General features: G+C 48.5%; 1 protein-coding gene across 3 annotated transcripts in view; it reads right to left on the minus strand.

The window, feature by feature from the left end:
- LOC144156345 (uncharacterized) overlaps positions 1-21567 on the minus strand; it is a 138869-nt gene that overhangs the window by 14505 nt on the left and 102797 nt on the right. For all 3 annotated transcript variants that reach the window (XM_077688346.1, XM_077688347.1, XM_077688348.1), the window contains one exon: positions 107-348. In XM_077688346.1, the coding sequence (XP_077544472.1) occupies positions 107-348 (242 nt within the window). The remainder of the gene's footprint in view (positions 1-106; positions 349-21567) is intronic.

Genomic DNA, 21567 nt, shown 5'->3' on the forward strand with positions numbered 1-21567 from the left:
TCAGGATGGCCGCTACGAGGCACGTGCACGGGCAGGACCGAACGCTAGCGTCAAGCCAGGTACGCGTCTGACTGCCCGAGTGCGCGCATGGCGCCGCCCGACTCACCACGGCCAGAAGCTTGCTGGCATGCCCTAGGCAGGCCGTCGTACGTTCGCCAAGAATTTTCACGTATTCAATTGCGAACGTATCGGTGGGAGGACCTGCGGGTTGCACCTGAGGCAGGTCATCACTGCAAGGATAGAGAAGATCAGAGAAGTAAGCTTCGTCTGATATCCTCCTCCATTCCAGCGCCGATTTCGTGGGCATGGAAGCGACTGACTTTGACACTACTAGGAGCACAAGCCCACCTGAAAAAGGGAGAAAAAGAAGAAGAGGGGAGATTCAATGTAGGCAATGTCGAAACAGCACTGGCGGCCGAAGCCATTAAAGCCGAGCAAACAAAACATCCGGTGCGTGCATTACAAAAACAAGACAGAAAAAATAAACTGACTCAGAGCATCTTGGCACTGGCCTGTACGGCTGGCCATTGGTCCGTGAAGTTAATACACTAGTTAATAAGGGCCTGGTATGGACTAGTTGACGCCTCTTCGACATGCTAAACTTGCGCTCCTTGATTCGGACAGAAAACAGCACTGCCGAGCGCGAAAAAGAAAAAGACTGAAAACTTGATACACGGTCTTTTCTATGCTTCTTTTATGGTGCTTTCTTCCCTCACCTATAACTCAACTTTAAACCCGTGATGTCAGCCGGCGCTCGTTCATGCAGTAAGTTATTTTAGTTCGGGGTGACCATGCTATACGAGAGCCGTGTCTATTTCAGTAAAACATTTGAAGCGCAAAAGCGATGGGGGCCTAAAACTTCCAAACCCCACCGCTTGTCATTACAATAAAAAACATGCGAATATACTCCTACTAATCGCAGTGAAGTAAAGGCAATGTATGTAAAAACATTGATGAGATGAACCATGGCGATCAGATGAAGTCGTCCGTACAGAAATGAACGACGCTTCTCAAGTTTTTTATATCAGCAAGCCGCATATAACCGCGCGTGTATATATATATATATATATATATATATATATATATATATATATATATATATATATATATATATATATATATATATATATATATATATATATATATATATATATATATATATATATATATATATATATATATATATATATATATATATATATATTTATTTATTTATCTTTATAACCAAGCCGCATCACTTGTTCGGCTTCAGTTATCTCTCGCTTCTTACGGCAAGACATTCCTTGGTCGGCTTACAGCCACAGCGACGGCAGTGCGTGGCGAGATGATCCCCGCGCAGTGTTCCTAGCTGCCCCCCACGATGAAGGCTCTTCATGCATCACTCCGTCAACACAGGGGAGAAGTTTGAGGATGATGATGACGATGACGTTAGGTTTTCTTCGTCAAAATGTGCATTTCTTGTCGGGCTTACGGATTGCTAATCCTAGGGAGTTTTGATAGGTCAGCTTCTGAAGTAAAACTTTTCTCGGAAGCCGCGAAAATCTCCACCATAGCGGCAGTCACATCACTATCCACGATTTCGAGCAAGGATGGCACATTCCCGCCACGCACTGGCTGCATTGCTTAAACGGGACGTTTCGCGCAGAACGAGCTCTTAACTCCTGCACGCCGAGCGAAGGGGGCAAAATAATTCGTCCCAGATGTCGCAGGTAGCCGCACACAAATCTATGCTTCAGTAGGGGAACTATTCTGTTCTGGTGTACCAGGATACACGGTGTGACATTGCGCATGTGAATTCATGGCCCATAAGGTAACGCGCGGATCACTGTGGGAAAGCAGGAGCTTGGCCTTACTCACTTTTCAAGTTTGGTCTGTGCGTAAACTTTAGGGAGGTAAACACTCAAGTAATGCAACATTTCTTTTTGTCACGTGTGTACAAAGTGTGCGCGTGTGTGCAAGTTTTTGTATTTTGCAACAACTGCCATGAGTAGTAAGCAAGGAATTCGGGATAGTCGGTGCACACGGGTTGCGGAGCAATGCAGCGCCAAAATGGACAATACGCAAAAATCATGAGGCGTACATACAACGAGTGCTTGCCGCCGTCTCGGTGCACTCTTCTGCCTTTCTCGTTCCCGTTTTCCCGTTTTAGAGCAAGTTGTATTCCATGCAACACAAGACAATTCATACGTCCATCGTTGTCATATAGCGGGATTATTTAATTTGAATTTATATCTAAACAAAAGACGCATCTGAAAGCCACGAGGTCGCGGACGGTAAATGATGACGCCAAAATGTGATGGTGTGCTCCGATCAAAATACTGTATGCATATATAGGAAAAATTGAATAATAAATTTGAAGACGCAGTGCCCGTTCAGCTTGAGATTGCGGCCATCGATGTCAGTTCGTTTTAAAGCGAAGCTCTAGATGGCTATAGGTGAAAGGAAAATCCGGCGGTCCCGCGTACGCATAAAACTCCTCCTGTGCAACCCCATGCGCGTGCGCGAAAAAATCGGTTGCGAGAGGAGTTAGAAGTGAGGGCAGAGAGATTGGCGAGGTTCATAGGTGGCTTAGCTGCACTTTCGTATCTACCGACACTGGTAGGTGGGAGGGGAGCATCGGAGGGAGCGTCTCTCTCGCAGCAGAGCGCGCTCGTAGCGACCGGCTGCGTGAAGCAGGGCGCGAGCGTAGCGGCGTCAACAAACACCGGCCGCACGTTACTTCGAAATGCGTAGGCCACGGGTAAACACTGGCCGCACGCACGTTGAAGCTTCGCTGGTAAACCATCTGCACGGAGTATTTGGGGTCTACGATAAAATTTGGGAGAACACGTTGCTGTTATGTATTTTCTCGTACAAACTGCATCGAGCAGCCTGTTTCCAGACTATAATGTTCGGGTTATTTATCTACCTTTCCTAACCGGAGCCTAATTCCTATATATTCCAGAACTGTATACGCGTCATGCTACCAGCTCACACGCCTCGCGATCCTTTCTGACGTTGTTAATGGAGCCCAGGCAGTTTGATGCGCCCGGTCGTCGGGCCCGTGGTGAGTGTTGTGGTGAACACGCGTCGAATGCGTTGCTCTTCTTTCCTGTCGTGAGCTGCGGGCTCAGTAAATCGTATCGATGTGTTGCGAGGGTTCATGGATTCCGTGCTAAAAGAAACTCCGAGCGATTCCCAGGAGTGGCGAAGCACATACGTTGAGAGGCTACGGACCATTCGTCGAAAGACAACTCGCAATAGAGCCTTTCATAACGGGGCAATTCGCAGCATAAGTACATTCATGGACGAATGAAATGAGAACACAAAAATATGAACCAAAACAGGTGAAGTCAAAGAATGTGGATAGCGGAAATTAAATAATGGCTCGCTAGTGGTGTATTTGGAAAGACATTTTCAATCTTAGTTACTGTAATACAGCCACGCCACAATTTCACTTGCACGGAAAGGAATTGCGTCATTTGTGTGTTCTGGTTCATAGTTTTGCGTTCGCGTTTCGTTTGTTCGTGACTGCACATCCAGCAATTCAGAAATGAAGCCATTTATTAGCTTTTCAGGGCCTAGAGCAGAAGGGGCTATTCGAAAAAGGGACATCGAACGTGTACGTGTAAAAGATAAAGTTCAGACGCCCCGTGAAAATGTTTCCAATATAATTCGATGTTTACAGAAACAAGAGCGAACACTGCGGCACTCCGTTCTCCGACGCTCTCATGTGCAGTCACATTGTTCACTGCTTCCTCGGCGCTAGTGTTTTGTTCCAGTTTGTTGCGGGGCACAAGTTTTCTCCAACAAACGTTATTTCTACAAAAACCCTGTTTGGCTCTTCACGTAGGGACAATATTACCGCGAACCTTGTCTTTTGATTTATGTTATGTTCTGTTACCAGCGCCTGGCCGCGACCGACTGTGCAATCTTGTGTTCCAAGCAAAGCGCGGGATAATGCTTCTTTTGTATGCCGCACCGGCTATCTTATTTTGATGAAGAAAGGTGGTTGTTTTGCGGTAACTGTTCTAGACTGTTCTTGTTTATTCTAAAATGTTCTCGATCTAAAGAATTTTGTTTTTAGTAACGAGAGCACTATAGATAAACGCGTGCAGAGGAAAGGCTGTGGCATTCAATTCCCCGACGATCGTCTGTTGACGTCACTCTTGACGGCTCCTCCGATGCTTGTATATTAAAGCGGAGCTTTCTATGTCTCCCTGACGGCGTACGGCGCGTCGAAAACGCACTACAAGAAAGCCAACTATCGCCGACGATGATGATGATGATGTGGGTGAAGTGAAAGAAAAAAACCCTGAGTGTGGTCGGAATCAAACCTAAGTCCCTCGCGATATGAAGCAGACGTCTATCCGACTGCACCATTCCGACACAAGAGAATCAGTGCGGATTTGGATAAACGTGTATGGTGGTGGTGGTAAAAAACATTTATTTGAGCTTTAGGGGAGAGGGAAGGGGAATTGATTGATTGATTGTGGGGTTTAACGCGCCGACGCAACGCAGGCGATGAGGCGCGCCGTAGTGGAGGGCTCCGGATTAATTTTGACCACCTGGGGATCTTTAACGTGCGCCGAAATCTCGTGCACACGGGCATTTTTGCTTTTCGCCTCCATCAGAAAAGCGACCACCGCGGCCGGGAATCGAACCCGCGACCAGAGGGAAGGGGAAGTGGTCAGCCTCCCATGTCCAGGAGGCCGCGAGCCTGCGCCGATTCCAGAGCTCGTTTCACCAGGGCGAGTTGCTGCTCCGGTGCCGAGCTGGTCAGAGCGGACTCCCACTGCTCAAGGGCGGGGGAGTGAAGGGGGTTGGGTGCGGTGGACAGGAGAATACTAGGTGGAAGGTGGTAAGAGGAAGGTCACACGCTTGGCAGTTATGGGGGAAGAGCAATGGGGAGATGCGTGAGAGAATCGTGTGATTATAGAAAGTTTCCTTCTGAAGGCGGTCATAGACATAGGCTTCATGTGGGGTAAGGGATGGGTGAGGAGGAGGGTACCTTTTTCTGTTGTTTGTGTAGTGGGAAAGGATGGAGCTATAGGTAGAGTCGAGCGGAGTTAAGGTGGTGCTTGCGGAATCTGGACGCCCTGTGATGTCTAGCCTTGCGGAGGGGAGTGCCCGGTTGTGGAGAGCGCGGGCTGCGGCGCCGCTTCATTCCCAGCAAGAACAGAGTGGCCACGGGTCCAAACTATTGTTATCTCCATTTCTTTGGGGGGACAGTGAAAAATGGGAAGAGTTTGAGGGGGTGCCAGGCAAACTTGATACCACCGGCATGCTTGCTGAGAATCGGTGATGATGGTCAGGTAGGGCTGTTTTTGGTGGGTGGTGGTCGCGTGAGCGACGGCGAGTGCCTCTGCTGTGGGAACTGGTAGCTGCTTGTAGGGGGCTGCAGTGGCGAGATGGCCGGTAGGGTCCAGGGTGACGAGGGTGGTGTGTGAACCGTTGCGAGTATGGGCGATATCCGTGTAGCGCGTTTGGGCGTCGGTTTCATATCGCCTTGTGAGCGTTCTGACACGAGCTTCTCGCCTTCCCCTATTAAATGTTGGATACATATGTTTTGGGATTGGGGCGACCCTAAGCCGCTGCCGAATGTAAAGATGGATGCGTTGAAGTTCGTGAGTTGCAGACGGGGTGGACCGGCCAATGGTGCGAAGCCCGTTCCTGCCAGTGGAGTAAGGGCCAACCGTTGTAGCTGTGAGGTTCGTTGGGCTTCCAGAATTCTGCTGAGGGTATTATGCAGCCCAAGTTGAAGTAGACGGTGATTAAAGGTAAATGTAGGGAGGCCCAAGGCGGCTTTGTAAGTTTCGCGGATTAGGGCGTCCAGCTTGCTGGTTTCTTGGGGTCTCGGTGTAAACGTGTATGGATGTGCAAAATTGGACAGAGATATCATACACCCTTCCGTCCAACAACGGCGATTGTTGACCGCGAATCAAATGGCGAAGGGCCAAAGTCACAGCCGCTGCGATCGAAAGTCCAAACTGCTTGTGAGCCAAAATCAAATAATAATAATAATAATAATAATAATAATAATAATAATAATAATAATAATAATAATAATAATAATAATACTTTATTACCCGTATTTGTGCAAGTACAGAGTAGCGGACCCGTCAAAGCCTACTTAGGCTTGAGGAACTAGGCCCGGCAAGTCGACAAGCGAAAGACAAAAAAGGCAAACAAGTACATCATGTCACCAAAATATCAACAAAACAGCCACCTAACAAGATAAGTATGCGTATAATGAGATATGCGAAATTTACAAACAATCAGGAAAGTACCACGTAATCATTCAAAGTTATTTTAAGTTGCCTTTTAGAAGAGGCCGAAAAAATTTCCTCCGGCAACTCATTAAATATTTTTGCTACATAAACACATCTTCGTGCCATACCGTACCGAGTACGCGAACGAGGAACAACAAAACGAGGCTGAGATCGCACACCTCTAACAGGCTTGTTTTGAACCTTAAAATCAGACTCCCAGGCGAGAATAATAATAATAATAATCAATTAATCAATCAATCAATCAATCAATCAATCAATCAATCAATCAATCAATCAATCAATCAATCAATCATTTATTTGCGTGCCCAGGAACAGCCGGGGGGGCCTTTGTGCTGGCGCACGGAAACAGAAACACACGAAACATAATGTACACATCTCTCAAATACAAAATAAAATACAAAATACAAAGGGGAAAAAAAACGAAAGTATAGCTTATGTTGAAGTTACGGAATGAAAGTCATTTAAGTGCATGAACTCAAGGATAAAAGACAAATGCAGAATAACAAAAGTTGGCAGTTACGCCAATACAAACTCACAGACATGTTTGCGAAACAGAGTAGGGCAATCATTAAATATATCAAGGTAATCCGAGTACCGATTGTACGTGCATTGCAGTCGGAACACAGGGCACAAGACACGCAGACAATTGGGGTTGCAAAAGGTATCATGTTTCCGGGTCCACTTTTGCGGCACATAAAGACGAACATGTTGTAGCAGCTCACCACAAGACACTATGCCGTGCATAATTTTAAAGAGGAAGAGAATATCAGTCTTGTTCCGCCTGGAAGTTAAGCATGATAGCGTCAATGAAGAGGGCGATTCAGGGTTATAATTACTACTATCGCCAAAGCGATGGTTGAAGATAGATATGAACTTATTTTGGACCCTTTCTACAAGCTTACGGTTTGTTTTGCTCGTGCTGTTCCAGACAACAGATGCATATTCAAGCCGAGGACGACATATAGTTGTGTAGAGCTTGAGAAGAGAAAGCGGCTCCTTGAACTCCTTGGACACGCGATAGACAACGCCAAGCGATCGAAGAGCTCTACGAGTAATTACCTGAATATGTGGAGAAAAGCTCAGTTTACTGTCGAAAGTGACGCCTAGGTCATTAACCTCTACAACACGTGGGAGTAATTCACCGTTGATGTTATAGGGAAACAAGATGTTGTCAGTCTTTCTTGTGTATGTCATTACCTTAGTTTTAGATGTATTAATGAGGAGTTTGTTGCATGAGCACCAATGCGAGAAGGACGAGATTGCTCTCTGGAGAGCGGAACAGCTGGCAGAGTTGGAAACAGATTTAAATATTTTTACATCATCGGCATATAAAAGAAAATTACAATCATTAAATATTGTCGCGACATCATTTATAAAGATTGAGAAGAGAAGTGGCCCGAGCACTGAGCCCTGAGGGACACCACTGGTGACCTCATAGGAAAGAGAAGACTCCATTTACATGCACGAAACATGACCTATCACATAGATAATTGCATATAAGAGATATCAGGGATGGTTGTATATCAAGCTCAGATAGTTTTTTGGCTAAGAGCTCGTGGCAGGCGACATCAAAAGCCTTGCTTAAATCAAAGTAGACTACATCAAGTTGACCTCTCCCTTGCACAGCTTCCGAAGCATGCAGCATGAAGTTGACGAGATTGGTAGTGGTCGATCGGCCCGCGAAAAAACCATGCTGTTCAGGTATTAATGTGGTATTTATACTGAATGTGAGTAGTTTATGCAGTATTGACTCAAACAATTTAGAAGCAGCACATAGAATAGATATCGGTCGGTAGTTCGTGGGGTCCAATTTTGAACCTGTCTCAAATACAGGAACAACCCTTGCATTCTTCCATCTAGCGGGGAACTTGCCAGACTTGAGAGAAGTTTGAAATATACACGTCAATACTGGAACTAGGATATCACCAAACGCTTTCAGCACGGCAGAAGGAATGCCGTCAGGGCCGCATGAAAATGACGATTTCAATTGTTTCAGAGCTTTCAAAACGAGACTTTCCGACACCAGCACTTCTGAGTTTTTACAGTAACCTAGAGATTGTGGAGGGGGGCTTAAGCTGCACTGTTGTTGCCATAAGTGGAACGGAATTGTCGTGCAAAGGCATTGGCAACGTCCGATATGCTCTCTCCTCGTTCATCGATGAGGTTAATGTTCCCAGGTGAATTTTTACATAATAATAATAATAATAATAATAATAATAATAATAGTAATAATAATAAGAAGAAGAAGAAGAAGAAGAAGAAGAAGAAGAAGAAGAAGAAGAAGAAGAAGAAGAAGAAGAAGAACAAGTGTTTTTATTTTTCGTAGAGGTACAAAGTGCAGGACGGGTCAGCCCAAGCCAAGCAGTCTTGTCGGGCTCAACCCGCCGCGGTGGCTCAGTGGCTAAGGCGTTGCGCTGCTGAGCACGAGGTCGCGGGTTCGATTCCCGGCCGCGGCGGCCGCTTTTCTGATGGAGGCGAAAAGCAAAAACGCCCGTGTGTCCGACATTTCGGCGCACGAGAAAGACCCCCAGGTGGTCAAAATTAATCCGGAGCCCTCCACTACGTTAAACCCCACGCGTTAAACCCCACAATCAATCAAATCAATTGTCGGGCTCAGTCGCTCAACGAGTCAAAGCTAAAACCGCCTGCGAGCCAAATTCCAAACTCAGACGACAACCAAGGAATCCCTCACAAGAAAGCTTCACGTTTAGTCGTCTTTAGACGGAGGGGTGCATGAGTTTTCTTTGAGTTCTCTGCGGAGCACAAGTTGGCTTCAATAAACTTTGTTCCTTGAGGAACCCTGCGCCGTCATTGGCTACGTGGCAATGTACTCGATAACAGCGATATAGCTTCTCCGGATTTTGGGTAAGAGGAGTAAGAGTGCCTCGTGGGGCACTTCGGTGGAAGCACGAGGAATGTCGCTCTCATAATTTATCACTTTCTTGAATGTACGATGCGCTCATTCCGCGCAGGCGTCAAGCATTGGCCTTTTATTACAAATTGTTTGCTTCCTCAATACAACCGTGTTGTTAGTCTGCACTGAGCCCGTGTTGTGTCTTTGCCTCAGCGTTTTGTTTCGCGCAGTATGGTAGAATGAACCAGTACCGACTAACCCAGTTCAGACATTCGTCGATGCGACGAGTCGCCATCTCGACGAATTGCCCCATGCGACGAATAGCCCTACTACAATTGCCTTTCGACGAATAGCCCTATGCAGCCTAAGTCGAGTGAATCGCGCAAACATTACTCGCTTCCGGGGATCGCTCATTCGCGTTGCTTCGTATAAAGTAAGCGTAGCTTATAGTACGACTGCCAGTATCTTATTGCTGCGAGCATCCCGAGCCCCAGGGCTGTCTATAAGCGGGCCGCTATAATATCGGTTTTCCCTATGGAAGTAAACATCGTTTTCAAACTGAGACTAAAGGCGTTTTCGACGCAGTTAGCCTCATTAAATTCTGCATATTTACGGAATATTGCTTACAGGAAGCTTGGATGCGATGGCCACTGCACAACGGGACTACCTTCCACAACCGCTCGAACCACTTTTTACAGCTGCAAGGGTGTCACTACTGGTATACAAGGGAAGAAATTGATTGATTGATTGATTGTGGGGTTTAACGCGCCGACGCAATGCAGGCGATGAGGCGCGCCGTAGTGGAGGGCTCCGGATTAATTTCGACCACCTGGGGATCTTTCACGTGCGCCGAAATCTCGTACACACGGGCGTTTTTGCTTTTTGCCTCCATCAGAAAAGCAGCCGCCGCGGCCGGGAATCGAACCCGCCACCTCGTGCTCAGCAGCGCAACGCCTTAGCCACTGAGCCACCTCGGCGGGTACAAGGGAAGGAACAGCGCACATTCTAACAAAGGACGACAGAGTAAGTAAGGACGACACACAGCGCTTGTGGTGTGTTACTCTGTCGTCCTTTGTTAGAATGTGCGCTGTTCCTTCCCTTGTATCTGAAAATCACCAACTAGCCCAACATGCCACCCTTTTGGTGTCACTACGGCAACTTTTACGCCTCGCTTTTTTGATGTTCCTCAACTTAGATGTGGCAGTTATTTAGGTATTTAAAAGTGGCTTCTTCTCCACAACCTGGACATCAGACCCAAGTTCCAGAGCGCACAGCAAGGCTGTTTCGTGAATGATGGAGCCCAGTTTAAAACAATTGATGCAGTCAACCCTTCGGGCATCAGCCGTAAATGTAAACGCGTGGTCGGTCTTAAGCTGAAACCACCTGTAGCGCTTCTTCAGCGCCTAGTAGGTCAATGTCGTGGCAACACCAACGCGGTAGAGTAACGCTCGTCGCGTTACCGATAAGTGTTACAAAATGAGAGAAGGCTGCGCCATCCGGTTCGAGTCGCTTCTGTTTACCGATTACCCTTGAAAAAAAACCCCTATATTTAGTTGCGTTAAGTAAAGAAGGCCGTTTTTGTCTTTGAGCCTCGGGCAGCGCGGCGCTGTGTGAGCACGGCCGGTGCAGCCGCACCTGCGCACGCACTAATAGCCTGCGGAATGCGCGGCGGTTATGGCCGAATTCAGCGCACTTTCCGTTGTTGCGCACGTGCTGCCTCTCAAATAGGAGCGTCCCGGAATATCCACGCTGGCAGGCTAAAAAATCTGCGCGCGTGTTTTCCCGCTGATGTTTTCCGCGTGCCGCTTTGCTGCGACCTGCTCGATCACGAAACCACGACCCCTCGTGCGTCATAGTCGTCCCGAGACGCCCGTGGGCAAATTGACCGTGTTTAGGAACGCGAGTCGCAAGCGAACGTGGTAGCCGGTAAGATGGGTCAACGCAAAGTCCGCAGGAATCAGTGACGTCAGTAGGAATCAACGTGGCGGGGGGAAAGGGCGACTTAGACAACGCCCCTTGGGTGAGAAAAAGGACCGGCAGCGCTGACTCTGCCGTACAAGGGCAGATGGGCCACTTTGGCTGGTGCTTTCTCCTGCGGTTCGCGTGTGGATAACGCTAACCACCGACGTTGACCCTGCCAGCACAATTTCGTCGCACAGTTGACGCGATACGTACAGCACAATTGGTCGTTCATAGGCACTCACGAGTATCCATTGTCTTTCCGGGCTTCTCCTTCAATGCCCCCTGGGAAGCGAGCGTTTCCGCTTTCCAGCGTGCATGGGCGCAGATGAAAGACGTTAGTCGTTGATATTGAAGCCGACCAGCAAGATTCTAAATACAAAAGTTCACCACGGCCGTCTCTCTTTACGCCGTGTCTCAGTGTCAGCCCCCTAGACCACTGGCACGGCACGCTGCAGGGAGTGGGCGATAACTGGCAGAGAAATCTCCACTTCTGTATCGATGCCCTAGCGGGCTCTACAGGCAGCTTTATTAGGAAAAGTGCTGCGCTCACAGCGGCCCCTGTCCGGTGCAGGGTGCAACAATGGAGTGCGCGGCGCATCGTATTGTATGTGCCTCTTCCTTAGTCCTCGCTCAACGGCGCAGCAATATAATGAAAAACTAAAGTTATCGTCAGCCCAGAGCGGCATATTGTGATTTTCTTCTCAGGGCGAATTCGGCTCCGAGTTTCTGCCTTCCTTTTCTTCCGATTTTCTTCAAAGTGGCTATCGAGTGCGTTCATTGCTGCAACTAAAAGGAAGCCAGTCAATGGCCACCGTATAGCTCGAGTGACGTCACGCAATCGCGCAAGCAAGGCCCACACCAAAAAAAAAAAAAAAAAAAAAAGAGAGAGAGAGAGAGAGAGAGAGAGAGAGAGAGAGAGAGAGAGAGAGAGAGAGAGAGAGAGAGAGAGAGAGAGAGAGAGAGAGAGATGTCTTTTGAGCAAGTTTCTAAATTAACATTTTGTTGAGGTACTTTGTGACTCTTTATTCTAAGTACTGAATGCGCTCGTTGCCTGCGTTCCGAGAGCATTTCGGATTTTCCAAAAACGGATTGATTGATTGATTGATTGATTGATTGATTGATTGATTGATTGATTGATTGATTGATTGATTGATTGATTGATTGATTGATTGATTGATTGATTGATTGATTGATTGATTGATTGATTGATTGATTGATTGATTGATTGATTGTAGGGTTTAACGCGCCGACGCAACGCAGGCGATGAGGCGCGCCGTAGTGCAGGGCTCCAGATTCATTTTGACCGCCTGGGGATCTTTAACGTGCGCCGAAATCTCGTACAGACGGGCGTTTTTGCTTTTCGCCTCCATCGAAAAAGCAGCCGCGGCGGCCGGGAATGGAACCCGCGACCTCATGCTCAGCAGCGCAACGCCTTAGCCACTGAGCCACCACGCCGGGTTTTTTTCCAAAAAGTGTCGCAGGCAAGTATGAAGACAATGCACACGTGGTTGGTTTACAGCGGCCTCATTTGGCCGAAGTGTGTGCAGCCGCTGAGGACGCAAAGGTACTCCCATAAAACACCTGTGAATTCTCGACAACGTGACTGTAAGACCAACAATGAAGGAGACCACGGAGCAACCCTCGTGGTGAAAGGAGTCTAACGTCGCATACTCCCATTTCACTTGAAAAGAAATGCTCTCTACTCTCTGACGCAATGCAAACACCTACTGCGCTGTGTAGTCGCGCAAAGCAGATTTCTCAAATATAAAATCGATTGTCAGTTTTCGTTAGTCGTCAAATTGGCTCCCCTTAACCGGCCAATTAGTCGTCGGGTTCCCTGTCGCAAAGAAGTTACTTTATTTTTAAATTGCTCGTTTAAGCAAGTGCTGCCCAACTTTCTATTCTTGCTTCAAACTAGTATTGTGCACAGTTGGTATACAGTGTTAGGGGGCCTTTCAAAAGATCTTGGGTAGCGCCACATTTGTCTAGGATTGGTTTCGGCAGGATACAAGTGATACGCTTTAAAACTAACTGAACGTTTTTTTTTTGTTTTTTTTTACTAAATGAGTATTCTCCACCTTCAGTTATGTTCCATTTGGTGTTTGCCCGGTGCCCTCTTAGACCACATGCAAATTACGTTAACATCGATTCCCTTGGCTGTTACTACGTACAAAATGAAACCAGAGTGCGTTCTCCGAAAATTATGCAACGCGCTTGATTTCGAGTCCATGTGAACGTAGACATGCTGGCTGGCCGTTCATATTTATGCCACAATGCATGCTTCTTTTTGATCGCTCTCTCTGGAGATCGTAACGACTCTTGCCGACGCGCATTAGTTATCAGACAGCAATCAAGTACCGCAAGCCATCTGCGCGTGCGCATCTATTTTTAACAGCAGAGTTGTTTAGGCCGACACCAATCCGTCCGGCGGAGCGCACGTGAACGCGTACCTCGCGGCGACCGCCCGACGTCGTACAGTCTTGTACGCGGGCTTACGTCACATGAGGAGCTCCCGCCTTCGTCGTCGGCGTGTAGCGACCAGCGCGCCACGGGTCCGCCGCGCCGAAGACGATGTCAACAAATCTGTCAAGCCGTCCCTTCCCAATCCACTCGTGGAGACGGCCACTGAACCAGATGACGAAGAAGGGTAGGTCCACCGAGGCGAGGACGCGCGACAAGAGGATTTGCCCTGTAGCAACGCGACTGTGGCGTCAGAGTACGACAACGAAAGGTATGACGACGATTGCTACTGAATAAAACACTGCACATACTTAATGGTCATTGCTTTATAGTGCCGTCCAAAACGGCTTTGCACTGCTGTAGTCCAGCTGCTCCCTCTCTCCTGAGATCAGCTGTGGGAAGAAGCTAGTTCGACCCCAGCTCTGCCATTTCTTCAGCCTTGCACCAATAATGCAAGCGGCACGAGTTTCTTTTTTCAGTACTACGACTCCGCTAAGTTAGAAGACCCAAATCGAATAGAATAGAATAGAATAGAATAGAATAGAATAGAATAGAATAGAATAGAATAAAGAGAATAGAATAGAATAAATATAAAAGGCCTATAAAATGTAAACCCTTCGTTCAGATGAGCAGAGATAACTTGCGTTAACAAGGCACGTAACGCGTGGGCTTTAAATGGCATCAAAAATGATAATAAGGGAGCGGGACCTACCAAACGCATTTTCCCTAATTGTATTGATAAAGATAAGAGGCGGTTTATTCATCACCAGAGATAAACCATACAAACTGGAATGCATCATTCGTGAAGTAGTGAGTCGTTTTGAACGAGGCGCGCAATGACGGCTGCGCGCTCGCCTATTCCGGCAGAGTGACGGCAAAAAACGGGCAACAAATAGCGTGATGAGAGAGCAGCGAGGAGTGCGGTGCCGGATCCGGCGATACACGGCGGTGAACTTGCACGGTGACGATATCGAAGGAGCGTGTGGTGGGAAGCGGGGAGTACATGGCGAGGCGCACGTAGGCCGGGGAGCCCAACGGGGAGTGCGACGATCGGGAATTCGGCGCGTAATGGGAAGAAGACGCTTGATTGTAGGGTTTAGCGCGCCGACGCCACGCAGGCGATGAGGCGCGCCGTAGTGGAGGGCTCCGGATTAGTTTTGACCACCTGGGGATCTTCAACGTGCGCCTAAATCTCGTACAGACGGGCGTTTTTTTGCTTTTCGCCTCCATGAGAAAAGCGGCCGCCGCGGCCTGTAATCAAACCCGCGTCCTCGTGCTCAGCAGCACGACGCCTTAGCCACTGAGCCACCACGGCGACTCAAGAAGAAGACACCCACGTGGAATCTGACGAGAAGGTGACAATCTAATGCTGTGTCCTTGTGACGTGCTAGGGCTCATTTTGGGTTGTCAGTGTGCATTCGAAGCTGCAGGGCCGGGATGGCAAAGCGACTCCGCAACCTCTACCACAATTGTTACATGCAAAGGTGGCAGGAACCATGGCTGATTATGATGTGTTTACAAAGAGATGCAATGTATGTACGAGCGGCCATTGCAGCACGAGCAGTGTGTCCGTGCCATCCACTGCTTCTTCGTCGTCGTTGGTGGGCGCAACTGGCGCTACGCACCACTGTCCACTCGTTTCGCTTCCCGTTACAATAAAAAATGCTTCACCGCCAGTATAGAAATACTTCACCGCCAGGGCAATAAAATATCCCACGAAAAGACTGTCAGTTTCGGACTGCGTCCTGATAATCTTGTACGCCTCCTTTTTTTTTTTTCCAACGTAATGTACAGCTGCGTCCGCGTGATCTCTTATAACTCACATCGTTACGGTCGTTACGGTGAGCTGGTCATTTCGCCATAACCTCCCGAGCCAGCAGCGCAGACCGCTCAATCTTACGATTTGAAACAAAACAGCGTGGGCCCGCGCACGAACAACAGTGTACACTTGAGGACAGATTGCGCTGACGTGCGGTTGGCAAGAACTGGCTGCTGCAGCGACGCCTGTTTCTCGTTCTCCACGCCCACACATGCAGACAGCAAAGAAAAGCAGCACAACGAAAGCCCCGGTGCTCATTCCCGAGAAGAAGCATCGGCTACGGCGTGTTGATGCGGCGGGATTCCCAGCGAGAGAAGCGCGACCGGCGGCACGCGCTGTCTCTGCAGCCAGCGCCGCCGTGGCCGGGGCGGGAGGAGTCGCGGGGATAGCGTGGAAGCCTTTATGCTTGGCTGGTGCATGCACGCACGTGAATGAATGCACGCACGCGTGCCAGACGGGCCAAACATCCGTGTCGCGGCTTCCGTGGAAGCCACGAACACAGCGTGCCTGTACCAGGTTGTCGCGGATTGCTATCTACGCATGCTACAACACCCGAGGCAAACGATTGCCGTTTTTTTTTTTTTTTTTTTGCTGCTCACATTATCTGGTCATCCAACAGTCTGGAGAGCAAAACTTTCTTTGGAACCTCATTTTACTTGTAATATGTGAACTCAAACGAGCGGAACTCTTCTGAGATTACTACAGTTCCCGGACGGCCAGTCCAAAATCCTGGTGGCTATCGCGGTTGCAAAACCGACTGGGTCTTTTTTTCCCCGGATGTTTATTTTATTAAAGATAACAGGTTTAAAAGCGTCTGGCAAATTATTTAAATTCTTGAATATGACCCACACCGTGGCATGATGACAAAAAAATTACGTGTGATGTGTGCATTTATTTTGGGAAAAGCAACGCGCACTTCAAGTGTTCTCTTTTTTCCTATAACAAGGGGGTTACGAGATGCCTGCCCTTCGGGCAGGCTTCTCTCGGGAAGCAAAAGTGGCAGACTGTTTTTCAGTTTATCCATACCTGGAAACTTGGGTAGAGCACAACTTAATACATAGGAAACAGGTGATTGAATCTGCACTTATATGCCCTGCAGATACCCGTACTTCACCGCACAATCTCCTACACATCCCCCCGCCCCCTCGTCACCGAGCCAAACAGAAGGCCGGCCTAACTTATGTCGGCCCTAATTCAGTTTCAGCTAGATTGTGGGGTTTAGTCCACCTCAGCTATGAGGCGCGCCGTAGCGGAGGGCTCCGGATGAATTTCGAACACCTGTGGATCCTTAAGGTGCGCCGAAACCTTAATTGGCTTTGAATCCCGAAACACGGCGAGTTGACAGGACGGCGTACATCGTCCTCCACTTGGTCTTGTGCGCCTCTTGCAGCACGCGTACCGCGCAATTCTGTGTGCGCATTCCTCCCCCAGCGACTAGTACGCCTATAAATGCCGGCCGATGGGTATGCTTGCATGTCCGTCATTTGAGTTCCGCACGGAGCCATTAAGCGCAATGTATGCGGTGCTGTGCGAACTAGGAGGTTGCATGCTGCGTGTCTAGCATCATGAGCTCTGCGCCGTTCCCACCACCGGATTTCCTCGCGGAGACGGCGGCACAAGGGAGTTGGTGCGTTGTAACTACGTAATTTCAATAAACTTTCGAGTCGGGAAGTAGTCTACACATACGTCCACAACGAACGGAGTACGCATGCCATCCCTGGTAAACTTGTTAACATCTCCGCTTTTGTGGATTTGGGCGGGAATAGGACCCAGGAATTAATTGTGTTGCTTCTTGCTACACATGGGCGCGGGTTTCCAATGAAAATCTCTCAGAAAATAATACAAAAAGAAACGCCGGCAACCTAGGACGACGAGGAGGGCCCACGGAAAGTACTTGTACGCTTTTTTTTTTTCGAGTGAAGATACAAATTTTGAAATGTTAGGAAAGAAAGTGAGCAAGAACCAACGCGCCGGGAGGGATCCGAAGCCACAACCTTCAGATTACGCGTAATGTGGTTATCAATTCAGCCACCAGCGAGGAGGTATTCTCGTTCCCTTTTACCCCTGAGTGCAGAGCTCATTAAATGCATCATAAGGAAGAGGAAAATTACAAGAACGTTCTGGATAGCGGCCACTTCCCCGCGCGCTTTAGAGCCGCTGCACCGGATCACGCCGAAATCTGCTCATAGTTTCGGGACAAGGGGTGCGATCGAGATGCGATGACAGATACACATATACATACCGTATAAGAGCGGCATAAGCAAGATTCAGCAGGTGAAATTCAGACATACACTTAAGGCTGCTCGCGTGCGAGAATGCGAAAGCATTACATGTTATTTCGAGCTCTATATGTGATCTTCTGTGTCGAATGCAGCGAGTTTGTCCTCTTCTGTTGCGACAATGTCTTCGTCACCAGAGGGAGAATATATGTTTGGCGTGTAATCTGCGCTTCGTAACAGTCGCGGTAGTGTCCGATGGAGGTAGTTCGTCTGCTTCTTTGCTCGCACTTGAGCACTTTTGTATTTTTGTAGTCCCTTGCTGCTGCTTCTGCGGCGTACACCCCGTGGGCGACCAGGTTTCGCAGCTTCCACTGAGGTAGACGCTTCAGAGCCATCGCAGTTGAGAGAGCACAGACAAGCAGACACGTGTTCAGTAGGGCGATTGTGTCATCTCTTTGCCATCGTCAGTATCGTTTGGGGATGGTGCCATTTTCTTCTGTGGGTCATGCACTGCGACTGAGAGGCTTGACAAATCACCCTTGTTGGCGACACATACACGCTATTAGGTCGCACGTGCTTTACTGCTTTCGTAATTAGCCTGGTGAAATTACCTTTGTAAGCCTCCAGTGGTTATCATCTCATTATTATCACCGTTACTGATTCTTCTTTTTTAGGATACAGGAATGTACCCACGCAGGTGGATTGTTTTGTTCTTTTGTTTTCTTCTTCACCCTATTACTCCCTTTTCTCATCATGATTAGTCCCGTAGACCTCCGTATATGTGCGGCGTTAGCGTTGGTGTCCCTTTAACAGCGGCGCCGGCTGGAGTGGCCGAATCCGCGCGGTGGAGGCGGCGGCAGAGTTGGCCGCGGTGGCGGAGCGTGTGAAAGAGAACTGCGAAAGAGAACGGGGCTCGAGATGACAGTAAGGGCAACGCAAGGGGCAGTTGCTAAAGTGCGCTCCGAGTTGGAGCAATAAAGCCATCCTTCTGCGCACATGTTTCCGACTCGGAGACCAAAACGCACTCACTAGGTCCACTTTTGTTTGGGAAAGGCACCGGGGATGCGCGTCGGCCTCGGGTTTTGTAGACCCAGGCTCGAGCCCTCAGAGCACTGATTTTCTCTTAACTTGATTTTGATCTGATCGCGTCGTGGGTCATTTTTTGTATCATCTTTCGGTCGGCCGGACGCCGCCTTTTCGCCCGGTCTGATGCTTTCGCCTTACGCAGCCTCTGCGAGTCGAAGAGTGCGCAACCGCTCGAATCTTGAACGTCCTTCCCCTCCGCCCTTGCGTCGCAGTAGCGGCCGCAAGGAGGACGCTGGGGTTGTCGCGCATTCCACGCACAGATCTGGACATACGTCGGGTGACTGGAGTGACGTCGTTGGGTGTGAGTCGACGCACACTAGGCCACGCCACAGAAACAAAATCCCTGGATGGACCTCAGCTCGCCTTGACGATAGTGGTCCCAGCTAACGCGGGCTTGTAGCGGACCCAAAGCCAAGGAGAGTGTATAAAAACAAGTGGCAGTGAGAAAGAGTAGCCTCGGTGCGATAAGCGGGAAACCTTAGTTATCTCGCACCATGGCCGGCGCGTTGTGTAAACATGATACGTTACTGTTTCAGAGGCAATCTAATCGCCAACCAGCGGTGATGGCGTAATAGCGGACTTCCTCCGCCGCTTGAGTACACACGGCATATTGTTATAACGGGAACCACCGTGAGCCGAGTTGCGAGCTATGTTCAAGCGTTTCACTGTCTGGAGCAATTTTAGGCAAAAAAAACAAAAACATGATGACCTCCGCGATGGTTTCGTTACGTACGCGGTCTGCGAATGAGCAGATTCGGCTGAGTCGAAAGCGCTGCGGTGCAATTTTGATGAACACGAAGAAGAACAGTGATCACTGTACTATACTCTGCTGTGTTTGTCTTAAGAAAATGCCAGCCTGGAGCCTGTCCCTTTTTTGTTGTCGTTGTTAAAGCGAAATTGTGCGCGCGCCACTACATGGGGGTGCGGTAGTAAAGTCGCAGCGATCGTAATGGGCAAATAATTTTCGTTGTTAACCCCTAAGCTGGCTACGCTTTCGTTGGATTGCGACTATTTAGAACGTAGTTTGCCGCGGTACCTTGGTGCGGTATAAAAGAAAACAAACCGAAGCTGATGAAGCAAGACTGCGTTTTCGCACTGCCCAAAGAGGTGGCACCGGCTGTAACAGGCTCAATTCGGCAATCAGGCTGTGCTAACTGCTGTTCCAAGAAAAATTGTGTTCGACCAATTATCTTCATTTACGCTATTATAATGCTTACAACTGCAACTTCCGCGAAACCTGCATTATTGTGGAAATGCAGGGCTTTCCACGGTACGCCATTTTTTGCTGTTTTTTCTTACGTTTTTGTTTTTCAAAATTCTGTTCGACCAGCTATCTCCATTTACGCTATTATAACGATTACAGGGGGAACTTTCCCCGAAGCCGCATTTTTTTTTAAATACACGGCTTTACACGCTTCGCGACTTTTCGCTACTCTTTTCCATTTTTCTTATTTTTTGCTCTTTCAAAATTGTGTTCGACCAATTATCACTATTTTTGCTATTATGACGAATATAACTGGAACTTCCGCCAAATCAGTATTTCTTTGGAAATGGAGGGCGTTACACCATTCGCCACTTTTCGCCTTTTTTTCTCTTTTGTCCAATTGTTTTTGGTTTTTAAAAATTTTGTTCGAACAATTAATCTCCATTTACGCTATTATAACGATTACAGGTAGAGCTTTCGCCAAATCTGCATTTTCGTGGAAATGCAGGGCGTTACACGGTTTGTCACTTGTAGCTGTTTTTTTTTCTATTTTTCTTTTTTTTTTGTTATTTCAAAATTCTGTTTGACCAATTATCCCCATTTACGCTATTATAACGATTACATGTGGAGCTTCCGCAAAATCGGCATTTTTGCTGAAGCGCAGGGCGTTACAGATTTCGCACCGTTTCGATATTTTTTTTCTATTTGTGGTAGTTTTTGGTTGATGAAAAAGAAACATCCCTATCGCGAGGGGCACGATCAAATGCAGAGCATTTCGGCGGGGGGCGCGCCTGCAAGTCGTATGGATTACGTATTGGTTGTTGTTGTAATTGTTGTCTTCCAGCGTAGACATTGTCGATGAAGTCGATGGTGAAACGTGAAACGTGCCGTGGACCCCCTGCCGCGGCTATGACGCAACGTGGCGCGGCTATGACGCAACACAATCCAACACAATCCACTTTAATCCAATTCAATCCAAATCTAAACAAATCCAATCCAATCCAAGCCAAGCCAAGCCAATCCAATGCCCCTCGCGAGAGAGTGTTATAGCGCCGAAATCGCGCCACCACACGAACGCGTGATGTTGACGTCACGATCACGCCACAGATGTTAGCGACCGGAGCGCGCTTAAACGACATATGTGGTTTAAGCGCGAACCGACCGCGGCGAGAGAGCGCGATGCGAGCGCCCCCACCTGTTCTTGCGCGCGAACCGAGTGTTGCTCAGCGCGAACCCAACGCGGCGAGAGAGGGTGTTGCGCACGTCCCCACCTGTTGTGCGCCCGAATCGAACGCGACGAGAGAGGGTGTTGCGAGCGGAGAGAAGGCGAGGAGGACGCGGGGGAGAGGGCGCACCTGTGGCCGACGGTTGAATGAGTCAAGGATATAAGGCGCGTTCGTAACTTACGTTCTGTGTCGGCTTTGTGGCCCAGTCGGTAGAGCACCGTGTACCTTGCGTTCCGCCCGCAGAGTCGTGGGATCGAAACCTGGCGCCGGTAAGTATTATTTGTTTATATAGTGTAGGGGGAGCGATGCGGACTACGCACGTCAACGCGGGTGACATCGTGAGCTGCTGAAATGCTCTGCATTTAAAAGTCGCACGTGCACGTACCGCGTGCTGCGTAGGTAAAGTGTAAAATGCAATCAGCAGCGACGTGAACAGATGTTACCGTGAGCGATAAGGATTTGGGC

The sequence above is a fragment of the Haemaphysalis longicornis genome, unplaced genomic scaffold (genome assembly GCF_048455015.1).
Source record: "Haemaphysalis longicornis isolate Haplotype H1 unplaced genomic scaffold, Haemaphysalis longicornis Haplotype H1 scaffold_1, whole genome shotgun sequence".
Taxonomy (NCBI): domain Eukaryota; kingdom Metazoa; phylum Arthropoda; class Arachnida; order Ixodida; family Ixodidae; genus Haemaphysalis; species Haemaphysalis longicornis.